The 23,280-nt window shown below is 38.6% G+C and overlaps 1 protein-coding gene across 4 annotated transcripts in view; it reads left to right on the forward strand.

The window, feature by feature from the left end:
• The window catches only part of ANKRD12 (ankyrin repeat domain 12), a 65,895-nt gene that overhangs the window by 246 nt on the left and 42,369 nt on the right, over nucleotides 1-23,280 (forward strand). For 2 of the 4 annotated variants that reach the window (XR_005103009.1, XM_037379257.1), the window contains exon 2: nucleotides 19,189-19,326. Coding sequence is in view for 2 of the 4 variants with exons in the window: in XM_037379257.1 (XP_037235154.1) it covers nucleotides 19,240-19,326 (87 nt within the window). In the remaining 2 variants the exon portion in view is untranslated. Of the gene's footprint in view, nucleotides 1-19,188; nucleotides 19,327-19,780; nucleotides 19,853-23,280 lie in introns of those variants that run through there. The other 2 variants (XM_037379256.1, XM_037379258.1) reach the window with 2 other exon arrangements.

Below are 23,280 nucleotides of genomic sequence, written 5' to 3' on the forward strand. Positions count from 1 at the left end.
TCCACGCCCCTTCCCGGTCTGCGGCGGGGACCCGCCGTGCCACCCCCCGCCGCGGTGCCCGCGCCCGCGGGGTGCCGCCCCCCTGTCTCTGAACGGCGGGTGGCGCGGGGCGCCCGGGGAGCCCCGACCCGGTGCCCGCCTCGGGGGGTGTAACCGCTGCCCTGCCCTCCCGGGCAGCGGGCACCGCGCCGCTCCCGCCCGGCGGGGCGGCGGGCCTGTCAGCGCGGGGCGCGGGCGGCGGCGGGCAGCGGCTCTGCGCTGTCAGCCTGTCAGGGGAGCCATGGCCGCCGCTGTCACCGTCTGGCGGCCGCGCCTCTCGCCCGCCGAGTCCGGCGGGGGGCCCGCTTGCGGCCGGGGGGCGGCGGCGGCTCCAGCGGGAGGCCGGGCCGGGGCTGCGGGGCGGGCGGCGGCGGGGGTTGCACGGGCGGCCGGGGCGCGGGTGCCGAGCGCGGCATGGCGGTGTACGCTCACACACCCGCCTCGCCTCCGTTTCGGGAATTTCGGTCGCTCCCTGGAGCCTCGGGAGTTGCTCCGCCGATTTCGGCCGTGCCGCCTCCCTGGGCCAGCCTGCCCTCGTCAAGCCGAGACCCGGGGCGGGCGGCTGAGGCGTTTCTGGCGCCTTCCGTTAAATGCGAAAGGCTGCCCGGTTGTTTGCAGAATAACACGTTCAGCTGCCTGGTGTGCCAGTGCAAGGCGGCGGGCGCCGCCGGTGTGGAGCACCGTAACTCGCACAGCACAGGTGACACCAGGCAACAAAGGAAGGACAAGAAATGAGAGAATGCCAGGCTCAGTTGCACAGTTCTAGCATGGCTTTCTAGGTACTATTGTTAATATTCAGCTTTTTTTTTCTTTTTTAAGGACTGGGTAGCTGACAAGCAATTATAGGATTTTTTATTTTAGTTTATTTTTTTTTTATTTAAACTCCCAAATAAAATGAGCAGTTTACTACCAGTATTACCAGCTAGAGGTCTTGTGGAAATTGCCTGGACATGGCCAATGTGTTCTGTGCCTTTCTTCTGTGGGCCATGTGATGTGGAAGAAAATCTGAATTTTATACCTCTGAATTGAAAGGTAGTTTGTGGGGTAAAGCAGTTCCTTAATGGAGACGAGTGAGTAAGTTGTGATGCTTGTAGGAACAAAAAGCTATCAGACAGATGTGGAAAAGTCCAAATGTTCTTATGTTCCAGGAAAAAACTGTATAATCTTGGAACACTAGGAAAGGGTGAGATCATCATGTCTATAAGAAATCATTAACTTTTATTAAAATAATTTTACTGTTATTGATATGTCATGATTTGGAGGTGGGGGGTGCTTCTGCTCTCTAGTTTTGAAGCAGTAAGGGTTTAGATGCTTTTTAGTATGGAAGTTGATGGCAGCTTGGTTGTCTTCACATCTTAGTTACTCTAGGTAGGGACATGGTGAGCTCTTCACAGGTGCTGTGTAGCTGTAAAGAGCGTCCTGTGCTGTCTTTCCTTCATCCACTGTAATCCTCTGCTATAGTTCAGTGGGTAATACTCCCCAGAGCAATAGATCTTCAAAATGATACGTCAGGGCATCTCACCTGTTCTTATTGTTTAAGGCTTGTGCAGATGTTGGGTGTCGCTCGCTTTTCTTCATTCTTTAGCTGGAAACTCAACGTTTTTGACTTGATCAGCTAGGGACCTTAATCTCACCCTGAGTAAATTCACTATGTTTATGTGCAAGCTTAAGAAGCTGGTCAAATAAAACTGCAGGGATTGAAGTACAGTAGAATACTTCATTGGGAAGGTAATGGTAAACCCATTGACTATGTCTTCACACACACACACACACCCCCCCTGTTATTACTTCTACTTTCCTGTATGTGTCTTGTAAGCTAAAATGTCAAGGAGTGCCAGTGTTTTTCTCTGCACCCAGAGGACTGTGGTGGCATTCTTGTGGTGTCAGTTTTTTGGTGTATAGTATGTGAGTCCCTTTTCTGATTTCCTGGCTTTTCTCTAGTAATTACTAAGTGCAGACAGATGATCAGAGCGCCTTTGGTTCTTTCACAAAGATGACAGCTCAGTCTTACAAATACAAGGCTTTCTGCCTTTCCATTGTTACCTCTTTGCATGTTCTTCTCCCACCCAGAGGATTATTCAAAATTAGTTGTGAACTCTGAGTAGTAGAGACAGTAAAGCTTAGGACAGATGTTGTGTAAGAAAGCAGGCTCTGTGCAACAAACTTCAGTTCACTTACAGTTTCTTCCAGCAGGCTTGCATAATAGGTAACTTCTTTGAGGAGGAGATCTTTCAATGAGCAGGCTGAATGAGTGCTTGTATGAAGCTTCAGTGTTTGGTTCTAGTTACAGGGGTTATTACTATGTTACCACTTCCTTTACAATTAAAAGTATATACTAAAAATTAAATATCTGTGTTTATTAAATTAGAGGTCATCAATCATAGTGTGAAACAGCAGTTTCTTTGCACCATTAGGTGTCTCTTTAAATTGTTACAAAACCTGTAAACTATTACAGCTTTAACTTAACTAGATGGAAAAAAGTCCTGGATATCCTTCTAGTGGAAATACAGGCACCTAGAAATGGCTGAGCTAGAACTTCTTCCTCTGTATTGGGCATACAGATAGATGAAAGTAAATTCTGTTCGTTGAACTGACGTACCATGTTTAGATGATCTTAGGCTGATGAAATTATCTGAAAGAGTAGCACAGTTGGTCCTCTTTAAAATTGGAAAAAACTATTGATCACAAAATATGTAATGATTAACCTGCTACCGCCCTGTTAATATACACACTGAGAACAACTTTTGATGTTTTTTGGACCTTATCTTATGAAGAGGTAGGCTGGGCATGAATGTTTGGTGTTTCTTCTTTTCCATGTTCTACTGCAGATGGAGTGGTATAAATGTTGATTGGTCATTTAGTCTCCAAATCAGACTTTTTTTTTTTTAAACTGCATCATTAGAGTCTACATAGACTTTAGCAACAGATGGTATGAAATAAATATTAGCACAAACTCTGTCTTGCATTTTGTGTTATGACACTGAATAATTTTACTAACAGAATAACAGAAGTCAGAGCCCTGCTAACATCTTTTTTTTTAAGAGTTCATTATTATTCCAGAACCTAAAGAAGTCTTTGCAAGTTCCTCCGTAAGCTTATGGAGACTTGATTTGTATCTTAACTATGCAGCTGAAGACCTTTATTGCCACCTTGCATAAAACCTAAGTATTTATTTAAGGAGAGACTCGAAGACCTTGAGAAGTGTGACTTTGCCTTGGCTTATTTTAGGTTGTCTCTCTGGATCTGACGATCTGCTGCAACTGATTTTATCTTTAGCAAGCAACAAATGAATAAACTCTCCTCAGTTTCATGGCTGCTACTCAAGAGTGCTCTAGGTAGTGATAACGTCACAACAGGATTGGTTTCACACTGGTTTGTGCAAAAAAAGCCATTAGCAATGTTAGAGAGAGAATTATGAGCTATATTAGAGGCAGCAAGTAAAAATGCAAGTTGAGGAGGGGACTCTTTCTTCCCTGCTCCTGTTATAGGCTACTGGCAAACCAAAACCTCAGTGGAGATGGAGAGTATTGGAATTACTTTCTTCTTGTCCTATGTCTTGCATTCATGAGGCTGGAAAATATCAGAAATAGAAGGTACTTTTTTCCCCTCTCCTAGCTTTGAAATTTATTAAATGCAACAGAAACCATATAACACTTTGCATTTCCAGGAGTATTGTGGTAGAAGTCTTAGGAAGTTTGATTGCTTGATGACAGAAGAAATGAGCTTACTTATGAGAAGACATTTCCTGTAGTTTCCCTTCTCTTTCAAAGCCTTTTGTGTTAGTTGTACTTAATAGGTGTCTGGTTCTTTGAAACTTCCAAGCTCTGATATAAACAGCTTCCTTGAGCCAGTTTGTGGAAGTACCTTCTTGTTTATATTTGCTGCAAGATTGTGTGGAACAAAGAATGCTGAGAGAAATTTTAACTTTGTGTGGTAGTCTATGCTGTTTAGCAACCTGCTAATCTGGGTTCTTACTAGCAGTTTAATAATAAAGGGAAAATGGAAAGTTCATTTCATGATACTTTCTCATGTGGGTAATACTAAATCATTCGTCTTCTGACTTCAAGAGGGGACAGGTGTTTTGACAACTGTATTACCTTTTCTAAATAAATAAAAAATAATTCTTTTGTCTTGAAAATAACTCATACTTTGCTTTGCAGTCCCTTCAATTCTCCAGATGACATAGCAGAACATTAATGAAGGTTAATTGCTGTACTTATTGTAGTTTTACAGCTCTAAATAGTTATACTTGGATGCAAACAGTATTCTGGTTATTCTGTTTCCACTCCATCTGTTCACTCACTATCTCTTGTCCCTCAAAGAAAAATTATTTATGTAGAGGAACTGGCATATGATTTTATTCTGTTACTTTTGTGATATGTGGTGATGGCCAAGAGGTGGCAATAAAGACCATTGAATGTTTTGCATGTCTTCACAATTTAGCCAGGACAAAAACCTCTGTTACCCAGTTGGGGACCTGTAAGTAAGCCTAGTCAGAGGCTTGCTTTTTTCCTGCATCTGCTGCTTTAGCTCTTACTCGTGAATGGTAGCACGCATGCACACTGTTTTACCCGTGCTGAATCCGGCTAAAGTTGAAGCACTGTGAGTAGGTGTTGCCAGTTAGTCTGCTTTTAACCCATGAAGGGCCTTTGCGTGTTTTGTGGTTATGTTACTTCAGGCAGTGCTACAGATAAGTTGTGGGTTTTCTTGGTTTTAGCTTGGCAAATTATCATTTGCTTATGAAGATTTAAATAGAAGTTACGGAGGTCCTAGTAGTAATGTATAGAGCAGATTTCAAATCTCTTATTGTGCAGATCTTCAGGTTTCCAGAGAGAAGTAGGTTCCTTTAGAAGAATTCAAATTTAATGGGCAATAGGCTTGCTTATCTTAAGTTGGGCAAAGTACTGATAGAAAGTCTTTTATGTTTTTCTTTGTTAGGCACTGTACTAATGTATCAGTCTTAGTTGACAGAGATCGGCTTAGTTACACCTTTAAGGAATAACCAGTAGATCAAAACTGAAGTTTACAACTCCACTTCTCCATTTAGCTTAAAGGGAGTATCATATTATTCTAAACATCTGTGCAGGTGCTTCCTTTGAACTCATAACTCGTCCTAAAAAAGACTCAAGAGGAAGCACCTGTGAACATACGAGTTTTTAGACTTGCAGATTAAAAGGGAGGACTAATGGATTTTGCAATAAGTGTCTTTGGCTCCTAAGAGCCAGAGTTCTTGGCAAGTGTGACTCTCTTTCTTTCCCAGATTTCCTCTTTATAGGATCAAGAATCTGCTTTGTTTTGAGAGGCTAGCCCGTATAAAGGGAGATCCCTTCAAGCACTCTGAAAGCTTATGTGTGTCTGATTCTCAGAGTAAAAAGGTGGGGTTGTTTTCCCATGTCAATGTTTATTTCGACAGCTAGTATGTCCTTCAGTAGGAATATGATGCTTGTATTCTGTGTGGCTGTCTTAATGATATGATCTAACTTGAGTATGACATCAGTACTCACAAGCTACACAGATTCTTCAAGCCACGTATGTAAGTCTTTGGAATAAATTCAGTCCTGTTTACACAGCATAAGTTGCTGGAGAGTATGAAAAACTTTCATGTGCCGAATGTAGCAGCAGGAGGAGAGAACTGCCATTGGGCATGCTGCTGCTGCTGCTGAGGTAAAAAACATCTGCATTTTTCATTCATGGAACAGAATCATAGACTAGTTGAGATCAAAAGGCACCTCTGGAGGTCATGTAGTCCACCCCTTGCTCAGAGCAGGGTCAGCTAGAGCAGCTTGCTTATAGCCATGATTGATTGAACCTGGAATTCACCCCAACAGCATGAGTAAAATGTGGTTAAGTTCTGATTTTAGTTAGTCTGTTGGGATTCTGTGCTGAACCTGGTGCTGAAGGCTTGATAAATTGTAAAATGGTCAAACTTCATTTTTTCAAATGTGGAATAGAACTTTTTCAGCTGTTGTAGGTAATGTGTTTCTCCTGACTAATTTAATTTTTAATAGTAGAAGCATGCATTCTTCTTGTACTGCCTGCGTGTGGTAGTCTTGTAAAGCTGTGTTGCATTCTACAAAGTACTGCTATACAGACTCTTAATGAGGTCTTTTTTTTTATTGAAATGACTAATTAACTGGGTACATAAGACTTATTTGCACTTCGTTTTGCTTATTAAAAATGCAGTTTCTGATTATTTTTTTTAAGGAAAGACAAATATGTGTATCTCTTCTTTACGTTGTGCTGGAACTTACTTGAAGGAAGTCTCCCAATGTCTGCAACTCAGAGTAGGCTTGTGAATGAGAAACTGAAAGTGAAACAACCTTATTTTCTACAACTGAAGAAGAAATATGAAAGGTAGCTAAAGCATAAATATTGTAAGAGCATTTATTCAGAAATTATCATTTGAATATTGCTAACATCTGAAAAGAAACTTAATATTTTTGAGCTTGCAGCATTCCTTTCAAGGAGAAAAAACAGTTTATTCAACTGGTTTTATTTGTACCATCATCCTTCTGTTTTTCTTTCCAGTGCTTCCTTGCAGAACAGCCAGCCATATGGAAAAGCAATAATGCTAGTATCTTCCATGAAAAGACAAAGTGTTAATCTGAGAGTAGAGAAATGCACTTGAGAGTAAGACAATACTGACAAACATCCTTTGGATTCATCTTGGATTCTGGCGCTGGTTGCAGATCCTTACTGGCCCACGTAGAGGAATGCTGTAGAAAGAGTACCTTGGTTCAGAAGGAACGATGCCCCTTGTTGCTATGGGGCAGCTGCTCCTACCACACTGAAGTGGGAGTCACTGTCTGACTTCTCAAAGTCAGGTTTATCACCCTTTTGGGAGAGGCAATGCTTCCCCCCGTCCCACCACCCCCACCACCACCCCCGTTTGTTTGTTTGTTTCTGTTTGTTGCTAATGCCAGGAGTTAATCCTGCTCTTAAATGTTTGTTTCTTGCATCTTGCCCCTCCTAGTTTGGGACACGAGATGTGTACCTATACATGTAAAAAGTATCTTCAGCGGAAGTCTCAGAATCAGGGAGGATTTTCTGCTTTTAAATAATTCCTAACCGTTCTCTGATAAAAATGTCACCTGGTTTATGTTATGCAAGTTCCACAAACTCTGAACTTTGATAATTTAAGCTGCTTAATTTAAAATAAGTTTTGTCATAAAATATTAATTTAAGTGATTTTGAACGCAACACTTGGGTATTAAGAGGAAATCATATGAGAAAATACTGATAATGGAATGATCTACCTTTTTATGCAAGGTAATAATGGCTTATTGATGAAGATTCTGCCATTCTTGTACAATCTGGGATGCCATTGTGATATGAAACGTCCTACTGTTTTATGCTTTTCTAGAAAAACTAGCATTTTCCCAGTCTTGCGAAAATTATTAATTACTTAAGGCTATGGTTTTGCAAGTTCATTTGTAATGTGTGTATCCAGTCCACATGCTTCACTATTATAGAAGCCCACAGCCCTTCAGAGACTTCTTTGAAATAATTCTGTAATCTTAAACTGTAGGACTTCTGTTCTGAAAGATTATACTGAATATAAATGTCTATACAATTGAGATGTAAATCAGAGAGTACCTATTGTAAAGACAGTTCCTTTGCCCTGTGTATTTCTTTTACTAAACAAGTAACATTTAGGATCTCAGACTTGTGAAACTATTTCTGTTCAGAAATGAAAGGGAAGAAATCATAGTATTTGATTTTACTTTTTGTTCCTTCAGGTACCTTCTCATTCAATGCTTCCTTGTTTCAGCTGTCTGTTTATATCAAATCTTATTTTGGGATCCCTTGTGCAAAGCACCATCTTCCCCACTCACCTGTTTTCAGTGTTGTGCCACCCTGTCAGTTTAGGCCATGTTTGTCAGCATTGATTTTCACCCTGAACAGCATTAAATTAATTCCCATAGCTTTCTTTTTTTTTCTTTTTTTTTCTTTAAAGTTATGAAGGACTTCAGTGTTCTAGAAAGTGTTTAAGAGTCAACTGGGAAAGAATTCATCCCTTCCCTACTTATTTTGCTTCATACCTTTTCTCAGCACCTTACAGGGTCTTTGGAGACAAGTCTCTTGGTGTCTTCTTTTAGATGGGGCTTGATGTAGATGGATTTACCCAGGGTTTGGGTCCATGAATTTAACAGATTCTTTGAGTGTTTCCTGTCCTTTGAAAATTACACTTTTTGGATACTTGGACCTTAATGTTTAGTATACTACAGTGAGGTGTTAAAGCAGAAGTAGAGCCTAGCACACTCATTTTATTTAGTTATTCTGTGTTCAGTTATCTATGCGGAAGAACATTAAAGGTTGTTTATAAATAGCTGGGATCCTTTTATTTCTTTTCCTGTGCTAATAATTTTTAGCTCTTACATGCCAAGCAAGACTAGATTATTTGGTATAACACCTGCAGGGATATTTTGATAAAATGTTAGGGGGCTTTATGATTTTTTTCGGTGGCTTGGCAAAATGTAAACTGATGAATTCCATATGAGTTTAGAAGTCTGATACCAACAGACCAATTTGATTTTTTTCATAATCTTGATGTGTGGAGTGACATTTGCAGTGGGAGGATCTCACAATCTGAGACAGGAAACTTTCGAGAAAGTTAAGAAAGGAAATGGGAGTGTGTTGCAAAAGTAGTGAAACAAGTGTGTCTTGTCTGTATTTGAACATCTTCTTGCTCTATGCTACAGTGTCACTAACCTCTGTGGTCTGCTGTGTCAGAAATTCTGTCTGCCATATATTAGAGTAGCACTGCTCATTTGCCTTTCTGCAGAGATAGTAGAACGGGATCATGAGTTGATGGTTTTTGATTGGGACTACACTTTAAAGAATTAATTAGGTGGTTCTCTGAGGATGGATCGTGGCATCCAGGAAACTGCTCCAAGAGGAGTCCTATTGCAGAAGTTGGAATGAGTTCTCTGTCTTAAGAGGAGGTTGCAGAAAGAGAAAACAGGGTCCCATGTTAAAGACAGTTGAGTACTGACCCTGAAAATTACCAATTTTCAGTCTGTTTTGGAATTTGTGTAAGATACAGGCTTTTTATGAGCATTTGCCAAGTGTTTTCCTTGTGGATAACTGCTTTGAGACTGTTACAGCTTATTCCTTCAGCAGTAGTAGGGAAGAAGAGTTGTTTGCAGAAGCTGAAACTGAAGTTGCTAGCAGCTATGGTCTAACCAAGTATAAAGTACTACCTAGCATGAAGTAATCAGGAAAATAAAGTCCATAATGTGTTATGGACATGGCAAGTGTAGTCAAATTCATGACTTTATTATTTCTGTGCACTTAAGTCACCGTGTGTAAAATGAAGGAAATAATAAGTTTTTATCTTCCAGCAATATTGTGAAAATAAATTAATGCCTGTGGAAGGGGGGAGAGCCTAACCCTTATTATTTCAAATTTTGAGTTTTGGATAGTAAGTTCTGTGGTGTTGTCCAGGGTAAGGCCCTCCTTTTCATTTAGGAGGATTGTTTTATTTTCAAATTTTAAAAAAAGTGTTGTAGACATTTCCTTCTCTTTAAGAAGGTAGAAATTGAGGCAAGCTGAAATAGCAGGGAATTGTGGTATGAGTGACAGATAGATTCTCTTTCTGTGGAAGCAAGTAAAGCCACTTGCTGCATGTGTTTCTGGTCAGTAATTCCTCAGAATTTCACCAGCTTGTCAAAAAATTTTCACACAGCTACAGAAGCAAGTGTCTCGAATTGCTATGGGAATTTGCCTTTGCCAGTAGTAACAATGATCACAGAAAACTGAAGTCCGCTTTTTGCTTTGAGTGCTGCTTAAACATTTCAGCAGGAGCATTAAGCATTAAACTAGCTTAAAAGGAATGAATGTTCAGCAAATTTAATATATTGCTTGATCACATCTAAGGAAGTATGAATCAGAGATGTAAGTTACACTAAAAATCTGATTTGTTTCGTCATGTTTTGTTTCTACTTTCTGAAGCAAATCAGTACCAGTGTGTTGGTTTTGTTCCAATAGGTAGATTTTGGAGTTTTACTTAAAAGTGCATGAGGCAAGAGGTGTCCAATGCTACTCCAGTACGTTTCAGTCCTCACTTGGTTGACATTTATTGTAAGTGTAGCTTCAAGAGAAGATTACAGAAAGAAGTGCAGGTGTATTTTTAATGATGAGCTGTGTCATGAAAGAGGAGCCATCACTTGCTCAGACAGCTGTTACCGAAGCATGATCTATCTGTAATTTATAAACCAGTAGTACCTTTAAAATTCAAGTCAACCCGTGCAACAAATCTGAAAGGCATATTGGGGTGTGGTATTTTCAATCAGTGAATAAAATTTTGTAAATTAAATTCTGGGCCAAAGTTGTTTGGTTTTGGTTTTTTTTGTTATTCCACAGTGTGCTGTTGTAAAACACTGCTGCATGATGTATAGGTGCCTACAGTTAATCAGGAATAGCAAGGTATGTATATTCCATGGTTTCTTTTACTGTTTTTTCCTCCTCAAGTAACAAACAACCTGATCTGTGTAAGGTATGACAGCTGAAAGCGCCTAACTGACTAGATAACTGAGGGACTTAAATGACCTCCAGATGTCCCTTGACCTCAACTATTCTTCAATTCTATGATCAATGAAATTTTTGTGTTCTTTGGTAAGCATGTGTTTAGCTTTTTTTAAATAAAAAAAAAGGGGGGAGAGGTGGGAAGCCTTACCAAAACTCAATCAGAAAACTACAGGTTTGGTCATGCTCTTTAATAGGGTGTATTTGTTAGAAAGAGGTCGACAAGTCTGGGTGCTCCTGTTAGTGTGGAAAATAGATTGAAGGGTTTTGTGAAATCTGTGGAACTTGATACTTGAAACCAAGCACAGGTAAACTCAGGCTCTTAAAATACGAATTTGGAGGTGTTCTGGGTAGGAGCCCAAGGTCCTATACAGGCAAGTGCAACAAAACCCCTGCAAAGAGTCTTGTTTGTTTTCTGTGTAGGAAAGAGTTGTATGTCCTCTCATTTTTTGCTCTTAGTAGAAATTCCTAGACTATGAGATACGTTCTTTATTTTGGTAGGAAGTAGTAGTGAGTTCCAGCTGAAGTATTGGAAAATCTTTCTTGCTGCCTGAGTGTTGGCTGTTTTTTAGGGACTTCATCCTAGCCTTGTGTAGTGTAGTCTGGCATGGGATGAGTAGGTACTTAGGAGTATTTTAAAAGCCGTTCTGGAGGTTGAGTAGTCACTGCCCATTCCTATTTCACTGTTCAAGGGCACCTTTATAAAATGGGATTCAAATAGTTTATTTTCCTTATTACAGAAAGATTTTTGTGATCCTTATGTTTGATCTCAGGTATCTAAACATTTGAAAATAAAATGTAGAAATACTCTCTGATAGGACAGCCAGTCTAGTAGTCCATTGCATATATTAGCTGGGCTCTGAGGAGTCTCTGAAATACACATACCCAAGTTGTTTCATGGCATATATTTCTGAAAGGTGTGTTTGTTAGGCTGGGGTTTGGGGTTGGGTTTTTTTTTATTTATTTATTTCTAGTGTAGCCTCTAAAATCTGGTAGGGAGAATTGCTGCAGGGGAGAGGTAAGGTACTTTTTCTGAGGTTGTGCAATAGGTGCAGCAAAGAAAGGAGTAGAACTGAACTCAGCCTTGAATGTTCTAGCCACGAAGTCATCTCAAGTATTGTGTAAATCTTAAAGGAAAATTAATAAAAAAAAATATTCTCATTTCTGGACCAGAAGTGTTTTGTCATATTTTATCATCAAATGCTGTAAAATCTGCCAAATTTGTGACTCATGTCCATGCTGGGTACTGCGTTTACACTTAATACCACAACAGACTGTTGCCTTAGGCACTGTTAGTTTGAGACTTTGTTGGAGCTTAGGTCTTTCATCATAACTCTTGACACTGGAATCTGCACGGACTGAACTGTCGCAATCGTGTGAAAAGAGCTTGCGAATATTTTCCAAATAAAAATGTTCTTGTCAACTTTCATCTGTAAAAGCCACTGCATGTATCATTCAGGCACTCTTCTCTCCTATATATTTAATTGGTGTGCTACCTAAAGCCAGTAGTACTTGGTAACTTGTTTGCTGGTTGCTGTATTGCAAGTACAATGAGACACCGTGGAGTGCATGGCAAAAAGTGCCTGGTAAATTGTTCTGTTTGTTACATTTCATGATATTTTAGTGCACACCATATACAGGAAGGGGTGATGGTAAAAAATTTAGTCTTAAATAGTATAACACACACACGTAGCCTCTTATTTAATCTTTTCTTATGCAAAATGTGTATTCCTTTTGAGCTTGTGAAGGACAATAATGCCTCTATCCTGCAGCAGTAGGGATGTACTGCTGTGTATGTTTAGTCCATTATAGCTCTGTGTGTGTAATACATTATCAGCTTTTGGAAAAAATGTTTCATTATGTGGATCTCATGCCTACTCAGCTTTGACTTTAGCACCCTGGTAGTTAAGTTGTTTGGTAATCCTACTTAGCAGTAATGTGTGTGCGGACCCAGCAGCATCATCGGTTGCTAAATGATTGGAAAGAAGTCTTTTGGGGGGATCCATGTAACATGTTTTCATAGGACTCTGCACAAGAAACCTCAAAATATTTTTGCTCAAATGAAACCTTTATTAGCCCTTTCAATTTTCTTAATTGTAAACATCAAATAAACTGCTGCAATGATTATAGAATAGCTGTGTTTATGTAGTCCTCTGCAATGAAAACCTTGGTACAAAACGTAATGTTTTTGTGGCTACGGTCTCTCTGAAATTTTGAAATTTCAGAGCAGTATTTTGTTTAATGTTAGAATGAGATTTTTTAAGTGTATGCACTGGGCAATATCCCATCCATTACCACCATTTTGACATTCTCATGAGATGTCAGTAGTGTTTGAGACTTCATTTCTATGAGTATGTCTGTCCAAGAAGGTAATGGAAAACTGACCACAGTAGTTAGCTTGTCATTCTCCATTAAAACTAAAAGAAGATTAAACACTTGTGCTTTTTTACAGGGCCACAGGAGTGGCAAGACTAAAGAATTTTGATTTGTGTTTTTATGTTCTGGGGAAAAAATTCTTGAGTGTTGATCATGGAGTCTACTGTGCTTTCCTCCCAAGCACAATCCCTTCTTACCTGTCCTCTGAAGTTTCTCTGCTGCTTCCTCATCACAGTCACATTCTCTTATTTAGCTAATCTGAACCTTTACTCCTCACAGGCATACTTCTGTGTGGGAAATACCAGGTAAAAAGTATAGATGGTCTTTTCCTACACATGATGTTTAAATTCCCAAGCCAGAAAAGCCCAGCTCTGTACTACTGAACTTTACTACCATCCTACTGTGTGTTGGACCTGAATGGTCTTTTTCCTGACAGTCCCAAATTCCTGATCTTGTGCCTCTTACAATGTCCCCAGCCTCTAACCAAAATTTCCCAAATAATGTCTCATTTCAACTCATGCGCTTTTTTTCTTGGTGGATGCTGTAGGTGAGAAGGAGATGCTGGTATGATAGTACATGCACTACAGTCTGACTGGGAGTGGCTGCATTGTGTGGTAGTAGGTTGTGGCTGAGTAACTGTGGATATAGAAGCACAGAGTTCTGGAAGAACAACAAGATGATTGACAATGTTGCTACATCTCCCATCACAATGTTTCTTTTAGCGCTAGTAGTGCTGGAGTTTGTTAACCTCTCTTTTGGAAAGAAAACACTTCTCTGAGTTACTTGCTGAGGGATGCTTTATTTGTGAAATAAAATACTGAAGTCACTTGCGCTTTCCTGATGAGAAGAAAAAAAACAACACCCAAAGAGTGCTAAACTTAGTTAAATGAACATCTTTTTGCTTAAACTCTGCTTCTTACAGTATTTTAAAAGCCCAATTTTCTGTGGGTTTTGGTCCTTTGTGCTATACCCATTCCCTTTCTCCCAGTGCATTAACCTCAGCTGCCTTTGACACTCCCACCAGAACGCAGATAGCATTTGGCATGGCTAGGTGTGAGCTACCTACTTACTTCTTAATTAGCCAGTATGTACATACGGGTTGGCCAGCTGGCTTTCTCTGAACAGAATATGTAATGTTGGCTTTTGCCTGCCTTTCCCTCAGTTCAGCTGTTCTTAGACGTCGCTCTCTTATGCTCATCCACCAGCTTTTTTTTTTTTTTTCCCTTTCCATAATAGACTGAATAGCTTTGAGATCTAGATCGTACTAGTCATTTCTAAATAAACTTGGAAGAGACAAAGTCATGGGTGTGGGAGGGAGGAGATTGCCAAGAGGAAATCAGGTCAGTGTCTTAGTTTGAATCAGGAATACACTTTTAGTGACTATCCTTATCTCTCCTCTCTGTAGTTTAGCTTGATCTATGCAGTGGCTGCAGAGCTTGATTCCTTCGGTTTTAAGCAGAGATGTGTGCTCCAACCTTTAATATGTGTTTAGTACATGGGACTGCACTAGAACTAGTCCAGAGCAAAACTGCTAAATGTAACTAGAGTAAATTCTGATTTTTTGCTACAAGCAGTTCCACTCTAGAGATCTGCTCTTGATAATTCTGTAGTTCTTGCTAATGTAGATGTAGCCTTAGCTGTCATTTTCATCTGTTTAATTTTAGCAAAACATTCTGAAGCACTCATGTCAAATATTTATAGCAGAAATTTTTTACAGTTGATTCACTGTTTCCTAGTCTGGAGTAAATCCCTATTAGAAGAAAGGGATATTTTTCTTTGGTTTTTTTTTCCTCTGCAGATGAAATAAGATACGGGAAATATAGAACAGGTAGTTGAGAAGATTGCCTTATGTTAGATCCCCTGCTTTTCAAGTGCAGATGTATTCTAGAGCTCAAGCATAAATGCAGTATCTTGGAAATTAACTCATCTGCTACTAATATTCTCATACAAGTTCAGTCTTGCACCCCATTGATCTTCTATAATAGCAGTCGTCTAACCTTCAAGATCAACTGTACAACAGGGCTGCCAAAGAAAACCTTCCCTAAGTATGATGTAACTTTTTGCTGTTTATATTTTGGGGAAGACATGCAGGAATAAGATAAGCATGCATCATAAACCAGAAAGGAAACAAGTAGTTCTGTGAGCACCAGAACTAGTGATGCTTAATTTCTTATAGATTTGTGTCTTACAGTTGATTGACTCTGGTAATGTGCAAGTCTCAACTGAAACTTGCCCTGTGACTAGGGGAAAAGAAGGAAAGTGGTTTGTAAAGGCCATCTCACATAGGGTTTTCTTATATGCAACGTAGCATGAAGCTCATACTGAAACTTTCCCTCGGGGAAAACGGTGACAAGATGATCATTATTATCTACCAGCCACCTCTTTCCATTAAATTTGTGAGTGTTTAATATATTTGAAAACTTTTCTCTGCTGTCAAGTTTGAAGAAAATATGTCTACGGGCGTGAAAGTCATTGGTGAATCATACATATGCATGTAACGAACACATGGGCCTCCGTTTCTCAAGTGACTGGAGTGAAAGCAAAAACTCATATAAAGGGATTGAACAACAGTGGCAGCAGCGTTGTTGGGAGTACTGTGTGAGTTCTCTGGGTTTTTACGTAAGTGAAGGCATGCCCTTCTATTAGTGCTAGATGTAAGCTTGTACAAATCAATACAGTAACTTGTTGGTATTAGAGTTTTATTATATGCTGAATTTTCTGAAGCTACTTGTATCTGAAATTTTGGTAGTTGGTGGGGTTTTTTTTATTAAATAATTCCAGCTTTTTATATCACTGCCTGTAGATCTGTCAAAATGCTCACCTTTGATACTTTAAGGAGAAAAAAGAATCTTTTAGTTCCTTTAGGTGAAAAATGAACAAAAGAAGTTGAACTGTTTTTTGAGTAATAGGACATTGATAACTATAATGAATGTGCAGGAAAGATGTCCAAACGTAAAATCAGAATATCTGATTCTTTTACATGCAGAGAAGTTTCTTTTAGTCGGAAGCAGATTCTATGTTTTCTTGAAAAGCTTGAAATAGATCAGTTTGTCAGAGAAAAAGCACAGCTGTGCCTGTTTGTCAGATGAAAAGTGATGGTGCTGCTTGTTGTGACAGAGGAGAATAATTTGAATGTAAAGAGTTTTAACTTTTTTAAATTAAAGTTCTGTTGATTTGAAACATGCCATCAAGACCGCCTAATAAGCCAGTAATCGCATTAAGAAACAGCCCTGAAGGAAACTCAAAGCAGACAGATTTGGGTTTCCCTGGAAGAACCTGCTAATGTTCTCCATTTTCACTTGGAATGCAAATTACTGTGTTCAGAACATGAGTTGAAATGGCATTGAACTGCAGGCAAACAGAAATAAAGTTAAAATGTCAGTAAAATCACTTCTTCAGGTCATCATTTTATTGTAATATATAGTATGTGATCATGGGTTGAATAGTTTGCTTACATTTCTGGACTGTGATATCTTAGGAAATAAAAAAAAAACCCTACCCTTTATGACTTTTTTTTAATTTTTTCTCAAATATTTGAAGCATTTATGTCTGTCTGAAAAGTATTTAATACAGGGATTGTGGAACGGCAGCCTGGTACATAAAACACTTCATGGAAATACTGCCGTGTGTCGATGTGATCGGTGGATGGTTCTACTTTAATAATACAGTATGTGATACTCAGCTTTAGTGAACTTCCAAAACAGTTTTCTCTTCAAAACATAGCTGGCTTGGGGTCAAGGATTAAATGAATTCACATTTTGTTTTGATTATGTGGTAAAGAAAATGGAAACATCCTATGCTTTCCGTTTTCATTTACTTAATTTGTGTATTATTTGTGCTGTGTTATATAAAAATACCTTTAATTTAAATTTATTTTGAAAATGTTTTCATCATCCTCTTGTCCCTATACAATACCTATAGCTTGAATTTTTTTTGGTCTACCATTTTTGAAAATAAATTATTTCTGCTCGGTAAGGTTTGAAAGGACATGCAGGGAAGCTGGGCATTTTGTGGAGGAAGAACTCTTGTCCAGTTAATGTGTTTTAGCCCCCTTGGTGAGGCAAATAAAAGGAGTGGAGCCAAGCCTAAGCTAATAAATTTTACTTAAGCTCAGGAATCTGGGGTCCTTACTGTCAGTACCAGAAGGGTATAGGGAATGGCATTACCAAACCAGGAAGGGAAAAGAAGCAAAGCAGGGATGGAGTTAGTTTCAGGGAGTCCAGCAGCGGAAAAAAAGGAAAGAAAACAGCAGCATATGCAATGAGAAATATTTTTATTAAAATAATAAAGATAACTTTCACATGTTAATCTGTTTTAAAGTAGTTATAAACATGATGATATATACAACGGGAATTGTGAATGAAAGTTAAGAGGATTTGAGAGGCTAACTGAGCAAAAGAAGATTTATGACTTCTTTTTAAAACCATGAAAACGGGTATTTGCTGCTATGGTAATACTCTGTGGTGTAATCAACACAGTAGTTGTTGTCTGTGAGGATGCTATCTCATTGCTTCTTTTAGTTGTAAACTACCGGCAACTCATTCTAGGGTACTCTGCGTTGCACCAATAACCTTTTTTCTTCCTGCAACTGTTAACAAAAAGCAAATAAAAAGAACAGGCAAATAACAGTGTGCTTTGCTCATTAAAAATGAGCAATTACTGTCCCTGTCCAGTAGGGCATAAATCCTATTGACCCTACATAAATGAAGGGGATACCCTAATGTTTCTTTTATCTTAGGTAAGAGTGGAACAGTAGGAATTTCACAATATTGTACCTTGTATAGTAGTGGAGACAAGATTCAGGTTATTGTACATGAGACAGTTTCTAATTAAGCTCTTCCTGTTTTTCATAAGCTTGTGGTTAATGTTAAAAAAATAAAAACAAAAAACTCCGGTGTGGGGGAAAGGAAAGAAAAGAGCAAACCATAGTGTATCATTTCCTAATTTTCTAACTTTAGGATTGAACATTTTGAACTTTCCTTCCCCTCTTGTTCTTCCTCTCCTTTTGTGGAAGAATGAGAAAGTAAGATGTTACTTTGCTATATACAATGGTATTAATCTTAACCAAGTATTCTGTAAGGGAATTTCCCATAGTTTAGGTCTTGTGGGGGATGGGTGGGTTGGTGCAGTGGGGTGTAGAAATTTTCTTGAATATGAAAGTTCTGTGTGTCAGGTCTAGTGTGCAAAACGGTTTTCTCAAAGTCATCTGCAGTGAGAAAATACCAGTCTCTATTGTAAGTTACCTGTGTCAAACCAAAATAGTGGCCCTGGTCCTGTGACAGCAACATTTTTGCGACGTGATGATCCAAAACTTTTAACCTATAAAGCAGCAGTAGAAATGTCACACATGAAACAACATCTAGCTGAGATCTAGAATCACCGCAAGACTTAGCAAGACTGTGATCACCTAAATATTTGTAACATAATACATCATATCAAAAAGACCCATAAAATGTCACCAGCTTTACAGTGATGTCTGATGCAGTTGTGCTTTTCACGTGACCTTTCCTGTTGGGCCCTCTTAGGAGAGGAGTGACTCCTTGTTCTGTGGAAGAGGCGAATCAGACCTTTTCTGTTATGTGGATCTGTAATGTACTTGGTATACCCTGGAGATGAAACGCCACATTCTCTCTCTTAAGAGTGTTATGTGCATACGTATATATATGTAGTGATGGCTTATGTGATTAATTTGCTAGACAGTGAAAGTTAAGGGTTCTAGTTCCAGGTCTAAGCTTTAGAAGATTTTTCTTCTGACACTTATTTCTCATTCCGACAGAAAGGATACCAAATCGCCAAGATTTGATCTTCTTTCCATAATATTTTGGGTAGATGATATTTCACTTCCTCAGGCTAGAAAGCTTGATTTCTCTTCAGTGTTGCTAGAAATCATCTTCTGCATCTTCCCAGTCTTATTACTTACAAAAATGAGATACTGAACCAATGAGACATCAAATACCCAAAAGCGTTAAGTCTGCCAAAGGTGCAGGTTAGAGGGATGAGGCAGTTCAGCAGCTGACTTTGTGGCTTTCTGATGACGCTGTCCCCAGTAGCAGCCATGTTAGACCTTTTGTGTTTTCACCCCAAGGTTTAAGCTGCAGATGAGTGGGATGTTTGAAGTCAGGTGTCATTGTTAGTCATCTTTTCTGGGGCACTATTCAACTCTGCTACCATGTGCAGTAACAACATTTGCCCTGAAATAACACTGCAGTGTGTATATTTATGTAATGGTGGTTGTTTGTTTTTCAGACACACGATGAACCCACTGATGCAAGATACAGCTAGCTAAACCGCTATAAAATGCCCAAATTTGGGTCTACAAAAACAGTTCAAGTTGAAAATTCTGATAGTGATAGCACCATGGTGGAAAAACCAACTGCAAGAAAGGTAACAAAATCATATTCATGTCCATTTAATTTCAGTGAAATGAAGAGCATGTATTCTGACACTGGGGGTTTGTTTTTTTGCTGTAATGGGAAGAACTGAATATGAATCTGTATTCTGATATCTTATGTGCAGAAAAAAAGAAGTGTAGGTTTTTACATGGCTTTAACTAAATTAAACTAGGGAATACACCTTTTATTGTAACTTGCAACTTAATTCAGAAGAAGCTGGATGGATTGGCTTTATTTGGTGTAAGTTAGTGCATGGTTTTCATATCTTACATCATATGAAGTCCATACGCTCACAAGAACAATGATTCATATTTTATTTAATTTTACGGTCTTACTCTCTGTTACAAACACATGAAACATTTCTGAAGACCTGTGACAGCACAGACCGGTGAAAAAACACGTTTCTTACATTCCTTTGTAACACAGGGACTTGTTCCCTCTGTTAGGAGGACTTGAAAGCTAAATGCTGCGGAAGAGTTAAGAGTAACACCTGTACAAGGGAGTCCACTTCAAAAATGGTAAGATCCATTTTTGAGTGTTAGAGAATGAAGGAATACGGGAGCTCTCGTAACACCGAAGAGTGGTTTATTGTTTATAAATGTGAAGTATCCTACCATTTTCAAACTTCTGGAGCAGAGTTGCAAATAACTCAGTTCTCAGTTTTGTCTGCCTAGTACAATTTTACAATAGACAACAGTTTTATCTGTAGTACTAATGAATAACAGAAGATAAAATAAAATTCTGAATTGTGAATGATGAGTTGTATGTAGCCCTAAGGAAAGAGAATCCATTTAACACCCAAATGGTATTTAAGAGTGTCTTCTCTGGAAAAGGAGACTCTTGTGTGTGTGTGGTCATACTTACTGTTTTGTTGAAGTCTGTATTCTCTGCAAGATCATTTAATGAATGGATATAAGATAGGAAGAGATTAAAAACTAGGGAAGTTTAGAAGATCCAGCATCTACTTCAAACCATTCGTCTTCTGAAAACATTCATAAAAACCTTTAGATTTTTTAATCTCTTCCCAGTTTGTTTTATGGTTCCCAGTAAAGTGAGGCAAAGGTAGTTACTTTTGCTAGTTGTGATGAAATATGTAGATAAGAAGAGGAAGGTAACAGAGTAGAATGAGGAAAGGAAATAGGCTTACTAGTAAAGGGATGAAAAAATGTTGGAGTGGTTTGGTTTGTGTGGTGTTTGGGGTTTTTTTTCCTGGTTCTTGTTTGGGATATGGTTGAGTTAACTGAAGTTTCGTTCAGTACTGGGAAAGAGAGGGGAATGTCTTGGGGCCTACAAGAGCAAGAATATGAAGGCTATTACAGTGACATTTAGTGGTATTAAATACTGCTTTTTTATTTATATACTTGTAATTAAGTTATATTTTGTAAAGGTTTTAGGTTATTTAACAAAAGGAATACTTTCTGGCTTTATAAACTCTTACTATATTGACACTTCAGTATTTCTAAAAAAACCCCACCATTTGGCACAGGAAAGTCTTGGAAGACAAAGCTGCTCATGCTAGGAGAACAGACTTGACATCAGTTTTTTCAAGCTTAATTTGTACTTATAATCTAACCAAAAATTTATAAAAACCTGTAATAGAGGTTAAAATGAATTTTCATGTTTTGTTCACTTTCACAGCAAAAATAGTGGGTTTGCTGGAATGTATCCATTTTTAAGTTTTCCTTTTCCCTGTTTCTTTGCTAAAGGTATGGCTTGAAATGGCTGGAATGCATTTATATGTTTGAGTCTGTAGAAATAGATTATATTTTGATAGTGGAGATTACTTCCTTCCTTCCTTCCTAGGCTTTGAATTTTACATACAAGTTGCTCTGTAATCTGAGTTAAAAAAAATATATATAAATCAGTAAAAATAGTTTACTTGGGAGGCCACTCTTCTTCCTCCACTTTCCACCTCTTACTCCCCCTCATCTCCTCCGTGTCGCTTGCTGCCATTGTAGAAAAACGGTGCTAGTCTACGGAGTGGCTGTTCAGTCTGCAACCACTGCCAAAGAAACTACCTTATCAGTGACCCTTGTGCCCAGTTCAGTATTCACAGGGTGTCTTGACACCTTCCTCTCCCATAATCTCCTGCCCTTGATCCCAGTAGACTGTTCCCTCTCTTCTAGTAACAGCAGCAGTTAATCTGCTGAGCTGTGTAACCCCCATACCTTGCAATCTCTGCAAAGTTAGGCAGTCTTCTGAAACATGCGGGCTCTTTGGCCAGAACATTAAAGATACAAATTCATATGAAGGTAGGCGTAACTTTCCAGGGAGCGGAAGAGTGAACATGTTATTATTTATTTAATGGCCAGGAAATACAGCAAGATTTGATTTAGAAAGGATTATAGTAACATTCTATTTTTAATGGTCACAGATACCCCTTTGATTGTCATATTAGTTGGTGTGAAGGTTTGTCCTTAGCTGGTTGCTCTAACAAGGAGGTGTTTGTTGTTGAGACTGATCACCAGTGCAGGAATTAGAAATGTAGACAAGTGTTAGATTCTACCTTGCCTGGTATTTGAGATTAAGATGCCAGTCAAAGCAGGATTACTTAGAAAATTAGAGTCTGGGGGAAGATGGAAGTTTCACCAAGGACATAGCTAGGGAATCACAATGGTGGACTAATTACATTGATACCAAAAAGGAAGCTGATAAACTGCTTGCACTGTTAGGTTCAGTCTTGTTTGTTGTCCGCCTTGGAACAACATATAATGTGAGATTAGAATAATGTAGGGTTTGGCTTGGGGATTGTATGATATAAATTGATATGTAATATTGAAAATGTGAGATGCTAAATAAAATTGCAGAATTACTTAAGTGCTGCAGTTAATATTCCTGTATTCACTTGTTTAGCATAATAAATACAGTTGGGTTGCTTTTGTCATATTTTGAGGAAAAACTGAATACATGTTTAAGATGATAGTCAGACACGTGATCTGTTCTGTAACACACAGACAAGTAATTGTCAGAAGTGTTTAGCTAGCTCTTGACTAATCTGCAATCTTTCCCCTGTGTTAGAAAAAATAGACAAAATATTGCCACTTGTAATCATTTGGATTCAGCATAGAAAATAACTTAAAATTCAACAGGCAATAGGGAAAGAGTAAAATTTGAATTTGAACAACAGAAAGTCATGAAGGTAAATCTGTATTACATACACAAACATTAAAACCCTGAAGTAAAGATTGACCAGGCCAAGTCAACAGTGACAACTTAAAATGAAGTATAGTTAGAAAGTACTGGAAGCTTCTGTAAAGCCAATCAGGATTTTTCTCAGTATGTATATTTGCAACCATTAATTTTAAAACAATAGTTTTGGAAACATTAAAACTTCTTACGAAAAGTTAGGGATTCGTTAACTTGGTGCAATTGATATAAGGAAGTACTGAAGCCTAATATGAAGTGATGTTCATACAAAACAGTGCATATTACAAATGAACAGTAATGTTAAAGGACACCACTCCCTAAAAAGATCCTCATTCTCCTCCTCAAAATAAAAACTGGAATGGCCTGCATATGTGATGTAAGACTATTCCAATGGTTAATACATTAAGATAAAAGAAAAAAACACTTGCAGGATTTGGTTTTCCTTTCATAGTTGATAAAATGTTTAGCTCTTACTGGTTGTGCACTCTTAGCTGTTGACTGAAGAATGTAGTAAAGTTATTGTTGTTATGAGACTTAACTTCCACTGGACAAATATGAAAGATTAATGCTTATTGTGCTGTTCTAGCAACCAGTAAATAGCTATGTGAATCAGCTATGTGTTCAGGTCTTCTGAGATCTTAAAGAAAGTCATTAGAAATAACCTTCCTGTTAATAAGTTGAGTTTATATCATACATACTTTAGGCTATGTGTATTTTTACTTCAGTTGCTCATCTTGGGATCATAAAATAAATTAAAAAACAGTAACAGTGTGTACAGTGGATAGACCACTTAGTGTTT

This window comes from Falco rusticolus, chromosome 3 (genome assembly GCF_015220075.1).
Source record: "Falco rusticolus isolate bFalRus1 chromosome 3, bFalRus1.pri, whole genome shotgun sequence".
Classification (NCBI taxonomy): Eukaryota; Metazoa; Chordata; class Aves; order Falconiformes; family Falconidae; genus Falco; species Falco rusticolus.